General features: G+C 38.9%; 1 protein-coding gene across 13 annotated transcripts in view; it reads right to left on the bottom strand.

Annotated features, from left to right (window-relative positions):
- Positions 1–22595, bottom strand: part of LOC6034424 (cAMP-specific 3',5'-cyclic phosphodiesterase) — a 104514-nt gene that overhangs the window by 3997 nt on the left and 77922 nt on the right. For 10 of the 13 annotated variants that reach the window (XM_038249031.1, XM_038249038.1, XM_038249004.1 and 7 more), the window contains 10 exons: positions 9697–9885; positions 9297–9359; positions 7372–7473; positions 3448–3616; positions 3276–3369; positions 1738–2051; positions 1409–1673; positions 1230–1344; positions 920–1082; positions 489–845 (listed from right to left, as the gene is read on the bottom strand). In XM_038249031.1, coding sequence (XP_038104959.1) covers positions 489–845; positions 920–1082; positions 1230–1344; positions 1409–1673; positions 1738–2051; positions 3276–3369; positions 3448–3616; positions 7372–7473; positions 9297–9359; positions 9697–9885 — 1831 coding nt within the window. Of the gene's footprint in view, positions 1–488; positions 846–919; positions 1083–1229; positions 1345–1408; positions 1674–1737; positions 2052–3275; positions 3370–3447; positions 3617–7371; positions 7474–9296; positions 9360–9696; positions 9886–16478; positions 17505–19345; positions 20678–22595 lie in introns of those variants that run through there. The other 3 variants (XM_038248983.1, XM_038248989.1, XM_038248998.1) reach the window with 3 other exon arrangements.

The following is a 22595-nucleotide window of genomic DNA, read 5'->3' as shown; positions in this document are numbered from 1 at the left end:
TGATTATCCGCAAGCTTTCCTCCAACCACCCAGTGAGACAGGCTCACTACGAGGGGAGACTCAAATTTCTGAGGATTCGCGGGTCTCATTACTCAGGCATCTGTTCTTATTCGACGTAGTGAATGGAAACTCGGACTGCCAGGCACAAATAGCTTTGCTTCCACCGCAAGTTCCAGGGAGAATTCGTAGAGGTGATGTTCTCTTTAGAACCCCGAACGATGGCTGGAGAAGTTATTTTAATTCATTTTATGAATGTTGTCAATGTTTTAATTTTGTCTTTGTCAAAACTACCTACGGAATGTCCAAGCATAGCTTTAAACACAGAATAAAGGGTTTAAGTTAAATTCAGTCTGTGGATATTTTTTGTGTGACGAAATATATTTTTTTCATTAAATATGTTAAAGCACTGTAGGAATTTCCAGGCATCATCATCATGCGTCCCCATCAAACTATAAAAGCAGGGAATTCTTTCCAAGCTGGCAACTCACCTGGAAGCGAATCTTTTCCTCGGGGTCGTCGAGCGCGGGCGGTGACGGCGGTATTAAGCTCTGGTAGTAGTCGCGGTTCTCCTCCAGCGTGTCCAGGATGTCCTGGGCGTCCGGATGCACCAGATCTCCCCAGGTTTCCCACAGCGGGTGCACAATGTAATCGATAAAGCCGACCTGCGATTTCTCGATTGTCGCATTGTGGCGGTCGCACATCGGACTGATGTCCATGCCGGCTGCCCGCTCTTTGTCGCCCTGCTGGAAAAACTCCTCCATCAGCAGTGAGACCCATTTTTTGTACAACGGTAACGGTTTGGTGGGATTGCTCAGATCGGCGCAGTGTACCAAGTTCTCCAAAACCTGCCAGTGAGAAAAGGAAAAGGAAAAAGATTGACTTTAATCAAATATCTTCACACAGAGATCAACGAAATAACCTGTATCCTATCGGTGTAGTTATCCAGCAGCAGCACTCCAGAGCCGGCGACTTTTTTAGTTTCGACCATCGTTTTCAGATCAGCCAGTAGGGTCATATGCTTTGACATGTCCGTTGATAGCACCATATCAATAACCATCTTTCGAAATGTTTGACGCTGCTTTCTAGAAATTGATCGTGGAAGAAACAATCAGTAGAATTTTAGTTAGCTTCGAGTTTAAACCATCTCACTGAAGTTTAATTATTCAACAATGTTCATTAAAATTTGTGAAATTCATAAAACTTCAACCAAACATGTTTTCAGCACTTACTTCTGTACATTGCGTAGTATGTCGCACTCCTCATTTTGTAAGAGTTTAAATGCAACTGCTAAATGATGATTTTCTAGTACGGATTCGTCATTGTACATAATTGCTAGTTCTGAACCTGAAAACAAAGTTGTCGAATGGTTTAGCACAAGTTTAGTAAACTGTCATGAAAAAATGCTTACTCGAATTAATTAAAAACTGATTGGTTAAACCAGGATGATCAACATCGTGGATACAAGCAGCAAACAGCGCTGCGCAGATCTCTAGCGGAGTAAAAACGTTCTCCAGGGCCGGCGTGTTCAGCAGAACGTGCGTGCTCTGGGCCACATCCGCCGCGTGCAGAGAGTTGTGAAATGGGTTGTCCTTAACATAATGATCCTCTAAGGTTGTCATAAACGCTAGAAAAACTTTGGATGGTATCATAAGAGTGTTCAAGATGTCCCTGTCCTGTGAAAGTAAGAGTAGTCAAAAGTTAGCCAACAAAATCCACGTTGAAGAAGCTCCCTTGTACCTGAAAGATAGCAAAAGCTACACAGGTCAGCGGTCGATTGTTGCTTAGAGTTTCGATTTTGAAGATATCGATGCCCCACGTGTCCACAATGTTGAGAACCTGTCCCAGTTGGCTCTCGTGGGGCGTGTCCACGCCGTACATTGGCAAACGATCGCTGGTGAAAGAGTTGGTGTGCATCAGAGGCCGCTTGAAGCCCGATATCTGCGACATCCGCTCGCCCATGCTGCGCGGCGACCGGCTCCGGTTGAGAGAGGCAGGGTTTAGCACGTCGGTATCGTCTCTGCTGTACGGTATGTCCACCTCTTGCTGTTTGTCTGGAATTCCACGTAAACGTAAGATTAACGATATATCTCAGTACCAAAAATGCTGGAAACGTTTTTAAGTTTTACAAGAATTACAAAAATCGGTTTCAACAAATTTTGCATTGATTAATAAATACACTTAGCTAGTGTGCGTGAGATTGGGCTTAGATAACTTTATACCCTTTAAAATGGCTCCAAGAGTTTTGAGTTTTGAGTTTTGGGGGCAAAATGTGCAACCTTAGAAATATTCTCAATCTCAATCCAGTTCGAAGAATCATCTCTGCGGTTAATTTTACGCAGTAGGCCTGGCCGTTTTAACACCTGTGATGTTTCATTGTAATGCAATGACACACTAAAATGTTAATAAATGACAAGAAGGCTAGGCGTAATCAAACCTTTCTCAAGGATTCCATCGAAAGATTTGCTGCGATATGGTTTGATTAGATTAGATTAGAACCAACTCGAAAAATTTTACTGCCTCTGTCTCATGTTCGAAATAAGCAACTGAGAAAAAAGCAATTGAAAATTTAACATCCTTAAGCTGTGGATGGAAGATATGATTTTTTTTAAATATTGCACAATTATGCGTACAAGTGCATTAATTTTATGAGTGCCCGAACAAAGCACTAGAGATTATTCGGTTTTCTACAACTTTACCATAAAACTAACTTAAAAACCAAAAAAAGTCAACATCGTCATAAATTAACTATTTCAGTTGTTAGCCATGTTTGTTAACTATGGCCTCATTGCTGTTAAAGTTGGGCTAAAAGTGCTTAAAGAAGCGTTTTTACATCACAATCAACATCTGAGTGGTATTGTGAAAATCACAATGTTGGTGATTTTTTTGGAAACATTTCATCGCAAAAATGTAATACCCTAGTACTTTTGTTAATTTGATTTGGTTAACCGTGGTGGATTTTCTTGAAATAATTCGAACAAAGCATCTACCACATTGATCGCACAAACAACTGTGGTAGAAAAGTATCCACCGGTAGATGCTTTGGTGGATTTTTGACAGTTCGAATTATTTCAATAAAATCCACCGCGGTTAACCAAATCAAATTAACAAAAGTACTCCTATGTCAGGCTAACATTTGGCGAAAAAATGTCAAACTCCGCCAAACTTTTTTTACATGTGAAAAAAAAAAAAACCTCCAAGTTTTAAATTTAACAATACGGCTCTGGTGTAACGTTCCAAAGCATATGGCCCTCATTGTACCGGAAACATCGACTCACCTAAAAACGTTGAACAAATATACTCGGAGATTTGGTTGCCAGATTTGCTTGATTCGCTAAGATGTGACAATTCTTTGTTGAGCATCCGTTTGAACTGTTCAGGAAGAAAAGAAAAAAAGAAAAAAAAATCATTTTGATGGAATACACATCACAAACACACAGCGAAACGTACCTTCAGGGATGCCATGTCGGAAACACTGCGATGCGTCTGCACCGTCTCGAGCTGATCCAGACACCAATCCAGCTCGTCGACCGTATCCAAAGCCAGCTTCACATACGACTCGTCCCCGGGAGTGTGTGCCTTCGGGATTGGCGTCACTTGAACATTGTTTCGTTTTGATCTGGTAGAAAAGGGGGAAGGTATTGGTGAGTAATCGTGATGTTTGCCCCGATGCTGATGAGCGAGAAAAGATTTTCATTCACAGGACTTTCCCATCACCGAGTCACATGACAGTCCCGGTTGTGACTGTGAAGCGTTTCTTTTCGCGCCGCCACTACCAACAGCTGACGAAAACATGTTTTGAATGCAGCCCCAGCAAAGAATGAAAATTAATTGCGACCTTGCCAGGTCTGCTAACTCGCGCCGATTGTTTTCAAAATATTTCGCAATATATAAATGAGCAAAAAACGTGTTGAATTCGAGGAACCGCAGCGCACGTCATTGCGAATTTTTTTTTATTCGAAATAAGTATTCATAAAATATCCCTTTGGAACGATAGTAGAATTGTCATCAAGATTAACTTCACATTTAAGGGGGATTGGCAATGTTTTTTTTTTAATAAGGCTGATATGCAGTTCCCAAGAAATAAATTATATTCCTGTAAAAATAGGTAGATATTATAGGATATTATGATCACAATACAGGACGAATAGCATCGCTCGATAATAGGTTCCTAAAAACCCTATGTAAATTTTCATGTTCAACAGTAAAAAACACGATTAAAACCCATTTCTGATCACTTTTTTCAATTTAATGCAAAAAAAAAAAAAATGACAAGATAACATTTTTTATGGGGACCATCCTCTTGGAACGAGCTATCAAGGAGGACTTTTTCTGTCAAGAAGGGCTGCGAAGATATTTTTTAAGATTGATTTAAAAATCCATTTTAAATCCTTGCGGTCGTACAAAGAGTCATTTTACTCAGAAAAATAAGCTTTATCGGTGTGAACAATAATATCACAAATTTAAGTTTCATTTTAGGACCCAATTAGTAACAAATCAAAAAATGCAATGTTTTATTACCGATAAATTAAATGCGGTCTACGCTTTATAACGTTTCCGCTTTTATTCAGAAATGTCCTTTCAGGTCCGTGCACGCGACAAGAATTGTTTTTTTGACAGAGTAAATGTGACATTTTATGTGATTTTGTTGTGTTCAAGAAATAATCAACAATTCTGGAGTTTTTTTTGAAAAGGACCAATAAACCAAATTTCCAATTTTTGCTTTTTGGGTGTTTTTAATACCCCTGACTCAAGGCTGTTTCAAAAACACCCAAAAAGCAAAAACTGGAAATTTGGTTTATTGGTCCTTTTAAAAAAAAACTCCAGAATTTATGTGTATCGTTGCGTAAAAAAAAGGTTTATGCATTTAAAAAAAATCATTTCATTTTATCTAACAGCATAGGGACCATCCACAAACCACGTGGACACTTTTTGGGAATTCTCACCCCCCCCCCCTCAACCGTGGATAATTTCCATACAAATAATTTTTTTTTTGCATGGAGCATGGAAAATAACCCCCTCCCCTACTGTGACCAAAGTTAGATTTTCAAAATCACCCGAATCGTGAACCACCCTAATTTTCAACCAAACCAAAAGTATTGGTTTATGGATGGTCCCATACCAAGTTTTTATCATAAATTTAAAATTGCGTCCAAATTAGAAAATTTAAAATTCTAAATAAAAATTTAAAAGTTTCCATAAGGAGGAATCAAATTTTATTTGATTTTTTTAATAAATTAAATTCAAAAAAGAGCACAGCATATTTTTCCCATAACATAAGTTTTTCTTCTGTAAATACAGTGCGTCGGTTTGGAAGAGACCGTCGAGAGCGGCAGGTATCAAATTATAGAACAAAAAATCAAAGCATGCTATTCGAAGGAAACAAATCCATCGCAAGATCCATCGTTAATAGGGACGTGGCGTTACATCGTGCTGCCACCTGGTTTTTTTTAAGCGCAAGAGTGTAAAAGTGCTGAGCCATCGTCTAAAAATAGACTGCGTCCTATCTCGCCCAGCAAAATGAAGTCGATAAAGTAGTCGGTTTCGATGAGAAAAAGTGGAAAACGTGGTTTAAAAATAGCGACGCCATCCCCCTATTGAGGACTCGATGATCGACAATGCACAGTGGTCCAGATCGCTACATTAAGTGGAAAATGGATTTTCCGAAAAATGGTGAAGTTTTGGAGTTTTGGTGTCTTCAGAAGAGTTGTTGCAAATAGAAAGGGGCAACTTTTGGATTGGTTGAAAATTAGGGTGGTTCACGATTAGGGTGATTTTGAAAATCTAACTTTACAGGAATATTTTTGTCTTTTAGAAAGTTGTTGGGCTTGCCAATTCAAGCAACTTTCTATGACCAAATTTATAGAAAGCATCTGAGCAAATCCTCAGAAATCAGTTTTTTGAACGTGGCAATTCAGGGTTAAGTTTCAGAGAAAAGTGGGATTGGGAGCACTTTTAAAGCTCTAAAAAAAGAACATTTTTATTTTTTGACATGTCAATTTGGACTTAAGGGTCAAAAGTTACAGCCATTTTATGGTAAAAAAGATGCAAATTTAAAACTTAAATATCTCGAAATGGCGCAAACCAAATTTCAAGCACCATGTTGCATTTGAAAGAGGAAAATCTAGCACTACAAACGCTGAAAAAATCTCAGCGGAGTTTTTTTTTAAATTCGAGATATCTTCATTTGAAAAAGTCTAATTTTCAACTAACTAATAAAATTCGAAAATTGTCCGAATATATGTTTTTCCATGTAATTTTGCCCGCTGGTTCTGAATCTGCCCTCAGAATTGAGCCAAAGTATCGAAAAATCGAGATTAGGTCATATTTTGGGTTTTCATGTAAAAATATCTTTTAAATCCAAAATATGACTAAAAATCGACTTTCCGATACTTTGGCTCAATTCTGAGGGCAGATTCTAAATCAGCGGGTAAAATTACATGGAAAAACATATATTTGGACAATTTTCGAATTTTGTTAGGGTGGTCCCATATGGTTTTCCCTTGAAAATTAGACTTTTTCAAATGAAGATATCTCGAGTTTAAAGAAAAACAACCCTGAGATTTTTTCAGCATTTGTAGTGCTAGATCTCCTCTTTTAAATGCAACCTGGTGCTTAAAATTCTGCTTGCGTATGTCGAGATATTTAAGTTTTAAATTTGCATCTTTTTTACCTTAAAATGGCTGTAACTTAAGTCCAAATTGACATGTCAAAATATAAAAATGTTCGTTTTTTAGAGCTCTGAAAGTGCTTCCAACGCACAATTTCTTTTTATAATTTTTTAACTCAAATTTCCTCTTTAAATTTCAGAAAATATTGCTGAAAATGTAACTCTCCCTTTCCAAATTATGATCGCCACATGAACACTAAGAATAACTGAATAAAAAACTCAATAATAATAACATTATACAAGAACAAAAACATACCATACAAGAGGAAGTTCAAAAATAAGTAGTAAACAAAAAAGTGGGAACTATACAAACAAGACAATGAATAATTTCCATCAAATACGACCTAATAAACTGTTTCATCTTCCTTTATCTTACATCAACACATTCCTTGCCGTTGACGTCATGTTCAAGATCAAGGATTTCTCCCTCAGTAACTCCCTCAAACTAGGCGAGCAAATTTCTATGTTCCAACAAAAATCGTATCCTTTTCGCGATCTTCGCCCTGTTTGACTAGTGGGTATGGATTGAATTTACCAAGATATCTTACGATGGTTGTGGTTTATAATTGTATCCAAATAAATGTTTGAAAATTTTGAATTTTGATATAACTGTTTTTTTTTTAAGATTTCGCAATGAAAGATTGTTTTTTTTTTCCCATAAACCGAAATTACTAACCCCTACCCCTACAGTTAAATATACTTACTTGGGCGGCGTAACATTTGTCAAGCTGTAGAGGTTCGATCGTACCGAACGTAGGCTTGCCAGAATTTGCGCAAATGGTGTAACGATGAGATCTTCCATATGTCTGAATCCACATGACGCGTTGATGTTGTCGGGACAGAGTCATAATATAACATACAACAGTTGGAGCAGCGCGCGATATTTGCAATTTGGCGGGACGAAAACGATGGCGACGATGGACATGGAAGAAAAACATAAATTAATGCACAAGTAATTACAGGGTTTCAGTAAGGGATGAAATGCGAGTGTCCCGGGATGGAGAGAAGTTTTGAGGTTAAAATATTCCTTCATTTTATGATAATTATGATTATTTTACTGTATAATAAGCAGTAAAAATATGAATTTTAATTTAAAATAAGAAAAGAATGGAAATATTTCCAAAAACAAAAAAGGTTGTTTGATTAAGAGTGTATCGAATAAGTTCCTTGCACCATTTGTTATAATGCAAATAATTAAACCCAGAAATCAAAGAATTACCCATCGCCCAGGCTATATTACTGATTTGGGCTCATTCTGACCACGGGAACCCCTTTAGCTCTTAAAGTTTTTGATGGGCAAAATCGTCAAAATGCAGCAACTGTTTTAGTGTTTTCACATCGGAAATTTGAAATAACTTTCCCAAAAACAACATTTTTTTAAAAGTTTTTCCTACGAAGTTAATAGCGAGACATTAGTTAAAATATGGCATCCGAAAATTCTCGTATGTTTGGCAGGTTTAGGATTTGGTTCTATTTTTATTCAATTTGTTGTATTTCTTACTTCAAAAACAAAAACTTTGCAAAGCTTTTGATGGAAACATGCTTGCTCCCAGAGCTGAAAATGTCAGGGGTCCTGACGCGAATATCGTCGACGCATACATGATTTTTTTCAGATCCATTCACTGAACCGCAAAACCGTGACATAAACAAACCCGACTCAGTCGTGAGTGCACTAGCTCACTGAGCAGCTGCAATGCGAGGCAGTAGTCGACCAACGCTAATTCGACGTTGCACGCACACACATAAAGAAACAAGTTTTTACACAAAAAGTTGGTATTTATGCGTGGAAATGTAATTTTGAATATAAGTTATGGTTGGTTTAAGTGTTTTGCACAGTCTAGAACCATTCAATTATTTAAAAATAGTCAAAATAGTGTTTAGAGAGGATTTTACGAGTCAGTCATACGACACGAATTGAGTGAGTGTAGCTCATTTTTTCACGTCTCTCATTCTCCAGCAGCCGACCGGCACGAGTCAGGCGGCAGTGGTTGAACGGACACAGTAGGCTTACAGTCAGATGCTAGCAGTGAACTGACATTTTGGTTTGCTTCATGTGTACGCTGGGTTGGAAACATTTTGCAGGCCTGCTTGCTCCCTTTCTACTAAGCGTTTTATTACCTACTAGATTGTGGTTGAAAACGCCTTAAGGAAGCTTTGATTGAACGTAATATGCAAACATTAAGTGAACGATAGAATTACATGCTAACCTCTAAATCATGAAAAATATTTGTTTAAGAACAGAGCATACAACCAGGGTACATTCAACATTCAATGCTTATCCGGCCTTTTTTTTGTGCTCCCGAAGTTTAAGCTGGACTAAATTTTGATAAGGTAAAATTAACTTTTTTTTAAAGAAATACGTGATTCTCAAACTTCATGATTGGTATTTCGATTACCAATCTATTGAAAAATAATGTGGCTCTAAATACAGTCCATAAATAACATTTCAATCAGAGCTGAAATATTTTGCAATTATAAAAAAGAAAATACCTAAAAATATAAATATTATGTTATGGTTTTTTTTAAAACATTATGCTATGATTAACAATAAGAAAAGATTTCCATACAACTTAAGATGGGACACTCGCATTCGACTCTATTTAACTACTTACTGCCTGAGCATACTTACGTCCTTTCTGTACTAGTGATCGTTGGCGCCTCCACTTCTTTGAGTCTAGAAAATTTATCAGTTCTTTAGGATCGTATCGGGCAGACGTTAGTTGATGGTTGTGGTTTTTGTTTGGTGGTTGGTTCATTGGTGGTGGAATTGTGATTTTTGTTTTGTTATTTTGGTACAAATTTTGTTCAAGACACGGGTGCCGAATGTGGTCATTTTTTAGTTGTTGTCGTTTGACGGGGAAGATACATACATAGGAAGACATTAGGAACAGATAAACAGAGAGCAAAGATTGCAAGAAATATTCATATGTACAGCACACGTGGAGTGACAGGTGGGCCGAAACGAAAAATGTTACAACATGACAAATTGGTGAAAAATGGACAGATCGGAGAGGGAAAGCACAATGTACCTTTCGCTGGCGATGCTGGAGTTTCGAGACATCGACTTCGGCGACATCTCGAAATCCGAATCGGACCGATACAGGAAAGATTCCCTTCGTTGAGGTAGATTCTGCAGTACCAAACCGGCGGCAGCGGCGGCTGCTGGTGATCCACCTTCCAGCGGTGAACGTGAACCTTGGCCATTTTCGACATCGAAGCTGCAAGAAGGAAAGAAAGAGAGGCAAAAAGTGAAACAATGTTAGTCGAATTTATTTTGCATATCTTAAGATGGCGAACAGGTGGTTCAATTTATTGGATAGACGGGATGGAAATATACATATAAAAAGGGATAAAATGTCCTTATCCCTCGGTGCCTGTATATAATCACAGTGGGGAAGTGCAGTAAAATTGAGACAGTGAATGACGATGAAGATAATACAATCACGTTACACATTACGGTTGGCTTTACCCTTCGGTGAACCCAATTATTCTCTTTTTCCTTTGGAATTCGCACTCGATTCAATTGAATTTTTATTATGAACTCACTTTGTCATTCCTCTACTTGACGGTAAGCACATTGTTGGCTCACTGAATCTTTGGAAGTTTCGTGGAATATTTACAAAATTTGATTTTTACAGATTGCAATTTCTTTATCCTATGATTTTTAAAGCAATGTTGATTTTCCTCGATCCTCCCAAGTGAAAAAAATTTTAAAAAATGTCCTAAAGGTTCACATAAGTTTTCTATGAAAAATATTAATGAAATCTCACTTTAATCTTTTTATTGAGAACAATCCATTTTCAGCCGTCGTTTAATTTTGTGCTAATAAATTTATTTTTGTGTGTGTTTCAATGTTGTAAGCTTGTAAGTGAATAACATCGGCCAATATAAATTTGCATCATTCCATGTCATCTGAGTACACTTTTGGACAGTGCCCTATTTTTTGTCGATTTTCTACTAAGAATTTCTCATAACTTTTCAACTATTCTAGCAGCAAAAAAACTTTCTTCAGGTTGGATTCTATCCAGATTTTTACGCGAATATGGCGTTACGAATGGTGCACGTCCGAAATGTCAAAATCGCGCAGTGGTACAAAAATTTTAAAAAAAGTGTGGCTGTCGTGCCTTGGCACACTTTTTTGTAATGTTGGTACCACTCCGTGATTTTGACAGTTCGGGCGTGCACCATTCTTAACGTCATCTTCGCTTAAAAATCTGGATAGGAAATAGATTGAGGAATATGGCAAAACAATCTTTTTGCGCCCAGCTTCATATTTTTACGCTGAGTTTAAAAAGCTGGTTTTGACCCATTTTATAGTTTTGTTTTTTTGTCATCGTGTTCCCCGGACAATTTTACTTAATGTGGGCTCTGTTGCAAGTTTCTGCTCATTTCTAGGCGTCCGAAGGTTATGTGTGGTGAGTCACCCAAAACCACTTTTACGCAAACGGACTGACGTTTTTTTTTATTCCCCATCCGATAGAAGGCCAGGAGGATAAGGCGGGAATCAAACCCGCGCCCCATAGCAACTTAGCGATCAGCAGCCGAAGCCGCTTACCACCGCGCCACGAGGCCCTCCAGAAACAGCGATTTTACTGAAAAAAAGTTTGTTTGTGCGAATTAAAGCACACGGTAACAGCTTGGTAACAGCAGAGTAAAATGTGAACATGTTCATGACCTACTAAAACATCCCGTTTCCGCTTTCATTACCATTTGATCATTTGGTCTTTTGGTACCTAGATTTACTTCCACGTGACTTTATTTCGAAAAACCAAACTCTTTGCCTTCCTCACCTCAATGAGGAAAGGCTATAAAATCACTCGAAAAATGAACTTCTTTATTGGACCTCGTAGACCCACCTTTACGTATACCTATCGACTCAGAATCAAATTCTGAACAAATGTCTATGCGTGTGTATGTCTGTAAGTCCGTGTACCGAAAAATATGCACACGATATCTCCGGACTGGCTGAACCGATTTGGACTGTTTTGGTCTTATTCGATCCTTCTTGGGGTCCCACAAGACCCTAGTTAATTTTACGAAGTTTAGGAAAGTACTTGAAAAGTTATGCTTAAAAAAACGATTTTAGCTAAACTTTGGAAGATTGTAAAAAGGGTGGTTTTTGTAAAAAAAAAACCCGTCATGCTACACAGAAAAAAATATGTGAATTTACTCGAAACGGATAAAATGAATCACATGTAAACTCAGTTGATGTAAACTTGAGATTCGACGTAAACGGTTGAATCACACGTATAATCATTTACGTATAATTTGTTACAAATTTACATGAAATTGCATTTAAATTTAAATGTTTAATGATGTGCAAAAGTGTTACATCATAAATGATGTAACATTCGGAAATATATTTTGTGTGTATGTATTGTTAGAAAGGTATTTCAGACGTGTTCAAAAGATTGAAGATCTGACAACCCCATCAAAAGTTATGAACACTTAAGTTACTTATACACTTTTTTGAGGCCGGATCTCAAATATTTTGATGAAAAAGTTGTCCGGATCTACCATGCGACCCTTCGTTGGATACACCCAAAGTTAAAGACCGAAGGGAGAGTCCTCCCGAAAAGAAACGTGAGGAAAGTGCTATTGGTGGCTTATATGGACAAATGACCGCCACTTAGTCACCGAACCATGGTGGCCCATACGGCAAAGGCACGGTACTGTAATCCGAAGGTCTTGGGTTCGAGTCTCGGTACCGGTACTTTTTTCTTTGATATAGATGAACTTTTTTTGAAGATGAACCCATGAGTAAAGTACTCTCGGTAGTTTCGGGATTTATCCTCTCAGTCCGCACACAGTACCATTTTACTACCGAATCGTACTCTTTATCCTCTTGTATGCTGATGTCCAGTTCTGGGTGTAGGTAATCAAAAGCCCTTTCCAACAAATCCAAAAAAATTGAAGAACCAACAACCCTATCAAAAGTTATAAGTCCATTAGTGATTTAATACACTTTTTTGAGGCCTGATCTCAGATTTTTGATAAAAATAAGTGTTATTTATACACTTTTTGAGGCTGTGTAGTGTATTCACTTTTTTTATTTATTTTCTTTTCCATGTACATTAGCGTGGTTCACGTTTCTATGAAAAAGACAAAAGTTGTTATTTTGTCTTGCATCAACCGGAATTTCGTTCTTTTATGTCCCCAGAAGCACTCCTGAAAATTTGAGCCCATTTGGTAAGGTCTAGGAGCTCCAGTTTTAATTTGAAATTTATATGGGATTTTGATTTATTTTCCATGGGAAACTATCTTTTTTAACATTGCATTAGGATTTCAAATGTAGGAGATCCTACATGTACAAAAAGGACAAAGGGTACCTTAAAACTAACTTATAAACTATAAAAAGCGGATCAATGCAGCTGAAGACTGCAATGATTTTTGTCGAAATGCATCAATTATCATATTGGACATAACATCCAAAGTGTCAACTTCGGCTAATTGATGAAGTTTACTGGTGCTGAACCAGGGAGGAAGTTTCAGAATCATTTTCAGAATTTTGTTCTGAATCCTCTGAAGTTTTTTCTTCCTGGTTAAGCAACAGCTTGTCCAGATCGGCACAGCATAAAGCATGGCAGGTCTGAAAATTTAAGCATAAGCATAAGCATAAGTGCCCACCCGCAGTTGCTACTCCGTTATTGATCAGGACCTCCAGAAGTTACATCCACGAGCCGTGGAAGATGAGTGGGAGCTATCTTTCCTCGCTTCGCCCCTATCATGCTGATCAATACCGGCGCCGGCCACGACCAGTGGTAGGGTCACGGGGAAGTGGATGGGAATGTTAGTCCGATACTTGAGTGATAGAGACCGCCCAATCGACTGCATCTCCGAAAGCATGGCAGGTCTGAAAATTTGTTTATAAATTAACAGTTTATTCTTGAGACAAAGTCTAAAATTCCTGTTTAAAAGTGGATACAAACATTTAATATATTTGTTTCATTTAACCTGTATACTTTCGATGTGATCCTTGTAAGTAAGGTTTTTGTCAAAAGCAAGTCCAAGATATTTCACTTGATCCTCCCACTAGTGTATTCACTTTATAAAACAAAAACACATTTTAAAACTAAAAGTTTAAAAACATAATATTTGGTGCATTCAAGGGCTAAAAATCTCTAAAAATGATTCTAAATGCAGGGGAATGCATTTTAAATTGATTTCAGCTGATCGCACTTAATTTCCATTGAAATTTTGAAGTTTAAAAAAAATTACCCCCTGATTTTTTGGACCATCTTTGAAGGGAGGTAGGTTAGTGCACAATTCTTTCTCAAAATAGCCTTCTTTACTATTTTTTGTCATTTTTCAATGTTTTTTTTTACATTGAGATACAAGTTGCTCTAGTTATTCATTGTTTTTTTTTAATTGTTTAATATTGATTTTCCCTTTGTCAATTTTCAATGAGACTATCTGAATTAAAACAAACCTTTTATTTAGATTCAATTGTGGCAAAATTACTTAAATGCGCTTTCTTAACTCAATAATAAAAAAATGCTGACCAAATAAGGCTCGCAAGTCATTCAATGGGAAAGGAGCTTTTTCTTCTTAAATCTGTATCATTCCTTGTCCCATCACGCATTGAAATAGATGACAAAAAAACTTAAATTTTCACCAATTCGTTCACTTTGTGTAGAAGAGCATAAGTGCGAAAATTAATAAGCTAAATTATTTTGGTTTGCTATTTAAAAAGGATTACAAGAAAATCGGTGGTTAGCGGCTTCGGCTGCTGATCCCTAAGTTGCTATGGGGCGCGGATTCGATTCCCGCCTTATCCGTCTGGCCTTCTATTGGATGGGGAAGTAAAACGTCGGTCCATATGCGTAAAAGAGGTTTTGGGTGACTCACCACACATAACCTTCGGACGCCTAGAAATGAGCAGAAACTTGCAACAGAGGGGGTCGTTAAAGTGGATTGCTCTGCTTTTACAAGGAAATCAATAACACCGACCAACAAAATTTCTGCGCAGGTTCAACTCGAGGGGAAGCATAAAGTCAACTTTTAATTTTTCAAAAATATTTAGACGGGCCGAATGGTTTTTCTCCAAAAGTTTGTATGGCCCTAATTCTTCATACAAACTTCATTTTTGTAATTTTTTGAAGGTCAGTGTTAGTTATCTAAAAAGTAAGTAAAAACATTGGAATGCTTTTCTCAGGAAAGGCTACACCCAACCGGCGGTCGCATGATTTTGATGCATGGCAGCATGAAAGTATATCAGAATCTGCATGAAAACTGTCCTCATGCATTTTTTGCGATATAGGGGTATGACATTTTTGCCCGTTATCGACAATTATCGACATTACCGACTGCAGATTGATTGTATTGCAGAAAAAAAACCTAAACAGAACGAGGATTGAACCATCAACTTCAAGGTTGCTGATCCGACACGCTACCACCGCGCCATGGACGCTTGATGAATGGTGAGGGACAGAGCGCGAACATAATGTTCTCTCTAGATTGTTGCTCGGGGACGCGCCAGCATTCTATATGTTGGTGAGAACTGCAGATCGCTGACGTGTTTACACGCGGGCAAAAATGATCTATGGGCTTGCTGCAAAAAATGTAATAAAATGTAACATTTTCTGCAGCAAATTCACTGTTGCAGATTTTGAGATATATTTTTCGTTTGGGTGTATACAATCACTTGAAAAAAGAACTTCCTAATTAGACCTCCTAGAGCTAACTTGACGTGTTCATATCAGCTCAGGACCAATCTGAGAGGGAGCTGGCTGAACCGGTTTGTCCGTTTTGGACTCAAGAAAACCCGTCATGTTATTTATTTCTAATATTTCTTTTAATAAAATGACCTTTCCAACGAGCCAAAATTAAGATATGACAACCCTATTAAAAGTTATGAACATTTCTGTGTTATTTTTACACATTGTTAAGACTAAATCTATGATATTTTAATGAATACGTTATCCTTATCTATCATGTAAACCATCGTTATCACAAGAAATGAGTAATGAAGCTTAATTTATTAAACGTGTTTTAACTAAATGTATTCACTATTTGCATGTGAGGAAGGCAGCAACCACCTGAAGGTGGATTAGGTAACATTACAGATTGTCAAGGCAAACAGATTGGCCAATGTTTGACAGATCCAAACGCGCTGGACACCAACCGCCCTTAACGTCCAGCAAAACTGGCAGTGTTGCAAGCGCAAAACATGCGTTGCCAGTGCCGCCTCGACAATCTGTAGGTAACATTTTTCTTTAATTGTACAGCTAAAACACAAAAAAATGCGATATATTTGAAAGAGAGTCTAAGAATCAGTCTGTATGTCAATGCCTCTGTGCTCTCTTGAGCTTAGCTTGCTTGGAACTTAGCATAAGAAAGCACAGAGGCATCGATGTGTCAAAAACAATTCGCAAAAAAATGAGAAATGCCATCGTCTCACAATATAGCGGAGACGCATGGTCACTTCAAATTCCACCGCCTACCATGCACCTCCATGCGAAAGTTTTAACAGATTTGGTTGGGTGGTTGTTTTGTTTCGTCATGACTGGGTCATGTGGCTTGTGTTTACCACGATGCATACACCCATTTATCGCTCCCGATAAAAAAAAAAGTTTTCTGCAATTCAACAACGAGAAAAATGCGCAGAAAGGAAAGCAAAACATCAACAAGCATAAATAACGAATCCTTTCACGCTTCCGTAAACACAGAATCTCATCATCAGTCACAAATTGAACGAGGCACGCTTACTGTTTACATTCACTTTCACATACACATACACACACACAGGGGAAAAAAAACCTGTTCCACTTTAAGGACTGTTCCAACCCCCTCGGTTTGTGTGGGTGGCTACCTTCCGGTCGTGCGTCTTCTCCGGCTCAGACTCGTTCTGGACGTGCACCGTCGAATTCGGGTCAAGCTCTTGCGGGCGGTGAATCTCGTCTCCTCCGACACTGACGACCTGCCCCCACCCCCTCCCTCGTCCGTGTTGAAAATGTCCGAACATATCGAGGACGAGTCCTGGCGACGTTTGTCGTAGATTTTGCTGGTCGCGGACGAATAAATTGACTCACTTTGACAAAGTGAAACGCACAGGTCCTCAATGGACGAGTTCAAATTAGTGCCCTCAACGGAACCGTTATTCTTGTGGTGTTGGAGCCGGTCCAATGGTCCGGTTCCGGACACTTGAACTACCGCAGCACTCGGTGTGGGGCTTTTGGCAGCGGAACTGGATTTTCTCTTGTGCGTGAGTCCGCGGAACAGTGAAAATAGTACAAATACAGCAACAATCATATCATTGTTTGGTTAGCTCTTTCAATCGAGTTGAAGTATATCCGTCTCCTACAGTAAAACACAGCACCAATTACAATTATTATCCTGTTGTTTGTTCCCCAACGTCGAAGGTTTTTAGAGGTCCACTTTGTGTGACCCAAGTAGGCTACTAGACAGTAGTAGGCGAGCACCCAAGGTGCAACAAGGGACCAACTCTGGAGATTATGCTCTTTCGCGCGCTCGCTCTCTCCCTAGAACTGCAATGCCCTCATTTCCGGAGCAACACTTTTGCACTCATTTTTTTCTCGTTTGATAGAGGAAGAATTATGCAAGTTTACAGTTTTTGTTCAACAAGCCGGATTTTACGACAAAGCACGCGACGGACTACACGGTGACGAAAGTAGGAAGAAAGATTCACAATCACTCGGAGGAAGCAAACAGTCACATCTTATTTATAGACCGAAAATCAGCGCGGAAGGTCTACTGTACAGGAAAAAGTGGAGAAAAATTTCGAGCTCAAAAGGTAAATAATGCTCTGGTCCGATTCGATTCGAGGAAGGAACGAGGTACTCGTCGTTTGCTTCCATATCCTCTATACACCGGACAAGTACGCCTGCCCAGACTCTATAATCAATCATAGTGGTGCTGGTGCGATATTGTTGTCGGCGCAGACGCTCGGCTCGTCGTCGGCAGCAGTGTCCTCTGGTTTTGGTGAGCGGGACTCGTCGCACCCATACAACCACGACAGAATAGGACACAGGACAGACCGGGCCATGCCAGGCCACACAACAGCGCACACCATATCTATACCACGGGGGGAAAACAGAGAGCATGTCGAACCGAGCGCGGTCACTGTGGGCTGACGAATTTACATTTAAAAAAGCATATTCTGGAGTTTCTTTTTTTTTTGGAAAAGGTCCAATAAACCAAATTTTCAGTTTTTGCTTTTTGGGTGTTTTTTAACACCCCTGACTCAAGGCGGTTTCAAAAACACCCAAAAAGCAAAAACTGGAAATTTGGTTTATTGGACCTTTTTTAAAAAAAACTCCAGAATATTGTGTTTCATATGTTGATAGAACCATTAAAAAAACTCTGGAAATGTATTATATAACTTTATCAAAAAATTTATACGAAAACATAGCACGTGACTTATGTGTGTGTATATTCACCTAATCCTATATCCCTAGGATGGCTACGCAATTATGAGAAAGTATTATTTATATCAGATTCGGTTTAAACTGATATATCTTAGGCCATTCCCAAATGGCAGAGAATCTGGCGTCTAAGCTACGAGGTCATTAGGTATTGTGCGACCTCGCCTAACATAGAGCACATATCAAACGGGTAACACTACTGTTAATCCGGCTGGGTGTAAAATAAATTTTGCATTATTTAACGTAATTTTACTAATTTTATTGGTATGTAGCCCATCGCATGGAAAACCTTAATTACCAAGATTTCAAGAAGATAAAGGCGTTTATCATGTCCAACCTACATTAATCTGATAGCTCAGTGGGTTGAGGCGTCCTCTTTATAAGTGTTAGGTTAGAATCCAGTCGATTGCAACTTGCCGTTTCAACATGTCTTTTAAACGTTTGGCATGACTCAGTGAACTATAGAGCGGATTCGTTAATTCGAATTTCGCTACTTCGAATGTCCGCTAATTCGAACGCTCGCTAATTCGAACGCATCCTAACAAAAAAGGCACTCAAACGTAACAATTGAGTTGCCAAACTAATGTTTACATTTCGACACCTTTGTTCGTTGTTTTCTTAGCCCGTGATTTCATGCTTTTGACAGCTGTCAGTCGTTCCAACTTGTGAATTCGGATTCGCATATACGAATGCAGTTCAATTCGAAATAAAGAATCCGCTCTGTATTAAAATCACAAATTTATACCAGCCTACTACACAACCATAACATTTTACAGTTATAAATATTGCAATTGTACTACCGAATTTTCCTGCCACAGCCCACAGCGCATACGCTGCAATGGAAAAATAGCTTCCCGATAAGCGAACTCGGGAAAACGGAACCTTTTTTCGGGTTTCCCAGCAGCACCAGTGCAGTGTGCATCTGTATTGTGAGCATTTGTATCAACATTAAAATGTGTGTTGAGCGTACTTTTCAGTGCAGCCAGCTCGGATTTGTTGATCGCATTAAACATGCAGAATGTGAAAAGCAACATGCTAAATCGGTGTTTTTTTGCTGTTGTACAAGCATTGTTTTCTCTAATTAACCCAGGATTGCCAAGCGGAAGTTTTTGCATGTAGCTGTGTTGGTGTGTGCTTGTAACGTTTACTGTGTAATGGTGAAATCGGCGAAATTTTTTGCCACTCCACAGCGGGGACTATTTTTGACAAAATGTTGCTTCCGAATTATACCCTCCCTGACTGGGTTACTATGATGTAATAACGCAAAAGCAACAGCCTGCTTCGATATACTTACTCCAACATTTCAGCGTTTATGTAACAAGATGTTCGTTCTTCTTTGGACTGTTCACTTCGGATGCTCAAGTGGCCGGGACTTAGGATGGATATTTTGCGATTCATTTGGAGACTTTTCTTCATTTTGAACTCGCTGTTTGCCTCCATTTCGCCAAGCATTTTGCCAAAACTCGGCGATATAACAAGCTGAGATCCGGTCACCGGCAGAGACGCTGTAGACACAGAGCTTGCTAGCGAGGATTTCGTAGCCGAAGCGACTAGGGCCTGGTGGAAATCGGAAGCGGAAGCAGAAGTTCCCAAACTGGAAAAGTTCGATGAAAGACTATGTTGCGTCGTTGCCGCGGCGCTGCTCTGCAGAAAACTGTGGAACTTGGTCTTGCTGCTCGAGGATACCGCCGAGGACATCGACGACGCAGATGACGAAGTCAGTACCGATTGAAGTGATTGTACGCTTGCGTTTCTATTCACACTTGTTGCTGCTGCAAAATTTCCATAAAGTCGAACGTTTTCCATCAGTTGGTCGGATTTCAGTTCGACATCGGAGAAGGCGTTGGATACGAGCTGAGTCGGTCGGATCGATTCGGTTGCTTCCAGGGCTGCTATGTTTTGGATTTGTTTTTGCTGCTGTTGGTGCTCGAGCTTGGTTCTAATTTGCTGTTGCTTAAAGAACCCACCCAATGGGCACACTTTATCGTCGTCCTCCTCCATACTGATTTGATTCACAGCGGAGGTCAAGCGTTGTTTAGTGGAAAAACTTTCCGTAGGCACGAAATAAAAAAGGCAAAACGTTTTCGTTTATTTGCTTTGTCACCGGGATTCAGCAATTAGAATAAACGCAATTCTTTTCTTCGTATCAAACTCAACCCACAATCAAGTACTCTGTGACAAATTTTCAACCAACTTTGATACCATTTTTTCAACAGCTCAGCAATTTTCCTCGAATATGAAATCACTTTTCCACAAGGACTGGCGTTCATTCAACTTTCTGTCATTCTTCGTTAATAAACACCTTCCATTGGTATTTCCTCATGATCCAGTTCATTTTTTTCGAGCACCATTTATAAAAAAAATCTTCCCACCATAAATTTTCTTCCGTCGAAAAACACGTCACGACGTCAAGGGAATACGACTGCTGAGCAAAAGAAAATTCCACGAACCATGGGGACACACAAAAAACACATATTTCATATTAAAAACACAGCATTATAGAAAGAAAGCAAAAATAAAAAAAACCATTGATCTTTCTTCACGGGGAGAGTGAAACGTTGCTACCGAGAACCTTGAATAAGATGAAAAATATTTGACGGTGCGCGGTACCGCGAGCCGAACAACACACTGACTCTGGGGCGTCTTAGAGGCAGAGGATAGTGCCACTGCTGACCGTGGCCACGCGTGTTCTATCACAGGCTGGTAATGACAAATTTTTAATTTCGTGTTTCGAAAGCAAACATCTTCATGCACACAAATAAACGGGCATCCATCGGGAGAGCAAGCGGATGGATGAGGATGCTCAAAATATTTCTAGAGCAGGTACTCAACTAGGTACCTAATTTTCACCTACTCACTGACGATTGCATCATCTGAGTTGTCCAACTTTCTAAGGAAATTGAGTATATATAGGAAAGGATTACTTTTTTGAACAATTTGGCCCCTGAAAAAACGAAAATGACTTTATAGCTGACGGCAACTATTGCTAGTAGCAATCACTAGCGTCTTCATTTTATCTACAAGGACTTCGCCGCCCTGGGCTCCTACATGTATGTACCGTAAACTGGGGTGACTTTGATAGCCCGGGGTGACATTGATAGAAATTTGATTTGGCCACTAATTTTGATACATCCAATCCAACAGTCACATTTTTGCATATATGTTCGATAATAAGCTATCCCATAATGCTTACATATTCAAAATTCTCAAAAATGTTTAGATAATAATTTGACAGGCATCAAAGTCACCCCGGGCTATCAAAGTCACCCCAGTTTACGGTACAAAAAAGTATTTACACCTCTTGGGCACTATGCACATCTTGTGATGAAACAATTCAAAGTTTGACAGAAACCTAGTACTACATTCTGCTCAGAAACTCATGCTGAACATTTTGCGACAAAAAAAAATTATGAAAAGATGATTCCTATAAAAAGTCAACTTATTTTTTTATTCATTACCATATACAATCCAAATCCAATCTTTCGAAGGGATCCTGGAAAGGCACTCTCCAGGTTAGATTACACCTAGCACTCTTCTTGTCGACCGAGCCACGTAGCCCAGTGGTAACGCTTCCGCCTCGTAAGGCGTCATCCATAAAGTACGTCACGCAAAAATTGGCCAATATTAACCCCCCCCCCCTCCCCCCTATGTCACATTTTGTCACGCAAGGTTGAAGCCCCTTCAAAAAAGTTCGTCACATTTTGCCAGACCCCCCCCGCCCTTGTTTTCGATGGGATTTTTTATAGTTTGTATTTCTTAAAACTCTCATAATTTGATATGTATGCCAATTTTAATATGAAAAAAAATAATTATAAGTTGTCTAAATATTCATTTGATAAACATTGCGAAACAAAATCTTTTAAAAATTAGAAGACCTTGTACAACATTTAAGAATTAAAAAAATCTTGAAAACTGTTTTTCACAGCATTGTATCTAATAAGTTCAAATCATTCATAGCAGTTTTCTTATGAACACCCTGCTTTCAAAGCATTTATTTTTATCGAGCAAGAATTTGCAAAATATTGAAGTTCCAGCTGAATAAAAACAATGTGACTATATAATAGGGTGGGTACGTTTTTCAAAAAGTTCTCGGATCAAGTTTTAGTATGGTTCCCTTTGTAGGGCATGCCCATTGGGACTTTCATGCCAAATATCAGCTCATTTGGTTGTAAACTGGCTGCGCGCATCAGGGTTAAAGTTTACATGGGAATTACTATGGGAAATTGGAACTTTTCGTTCAAACGCTCCTACAGGTCTGGGAAAATCACGCACCAACTTCTGGTATGGTCAGGCCTAAGGGGAATGGTCTGGAGAACACTTTTCCCGAAGAGAGCATATGGATTCATTGTCCCTAGACCTGGCGCATCGGCAAACAATCCGATGTCTCCGGAATCAACGAGTTTCCCTGAAAAAGCATCAAATTTTCCTTAGCATGCTATGAAAGTTTGATGAACACTGCGACGCCATACGTCAGGTAGCTACCACGTGGGTGAAAAACGGCTGGAATATTTAATTGCAAACCTTCTTTTAACTAGAAAATGGTC

The sequence above is a fragment of the Culex quinquefasciatus genome, chromosome 1 (assembly GCF_015732765.1).
Source record: "Culex quinquefasciatus strain JHB chromosome 1, VPISU_Cqui_1.0_pri_paternal, whole genome shotgun sequence".
Lineage (NCBI taxonomy): Eukaryota > Metazoa > Arthropoda > Insecta > Diptera > Culicidae > Culex > Culex quinquefasciatus.
The sequence above is the reverse complement of the archived record's forward strand: the minus strand, read 5'-3'. Positions and strand labels throughout refer to the sequence as shown.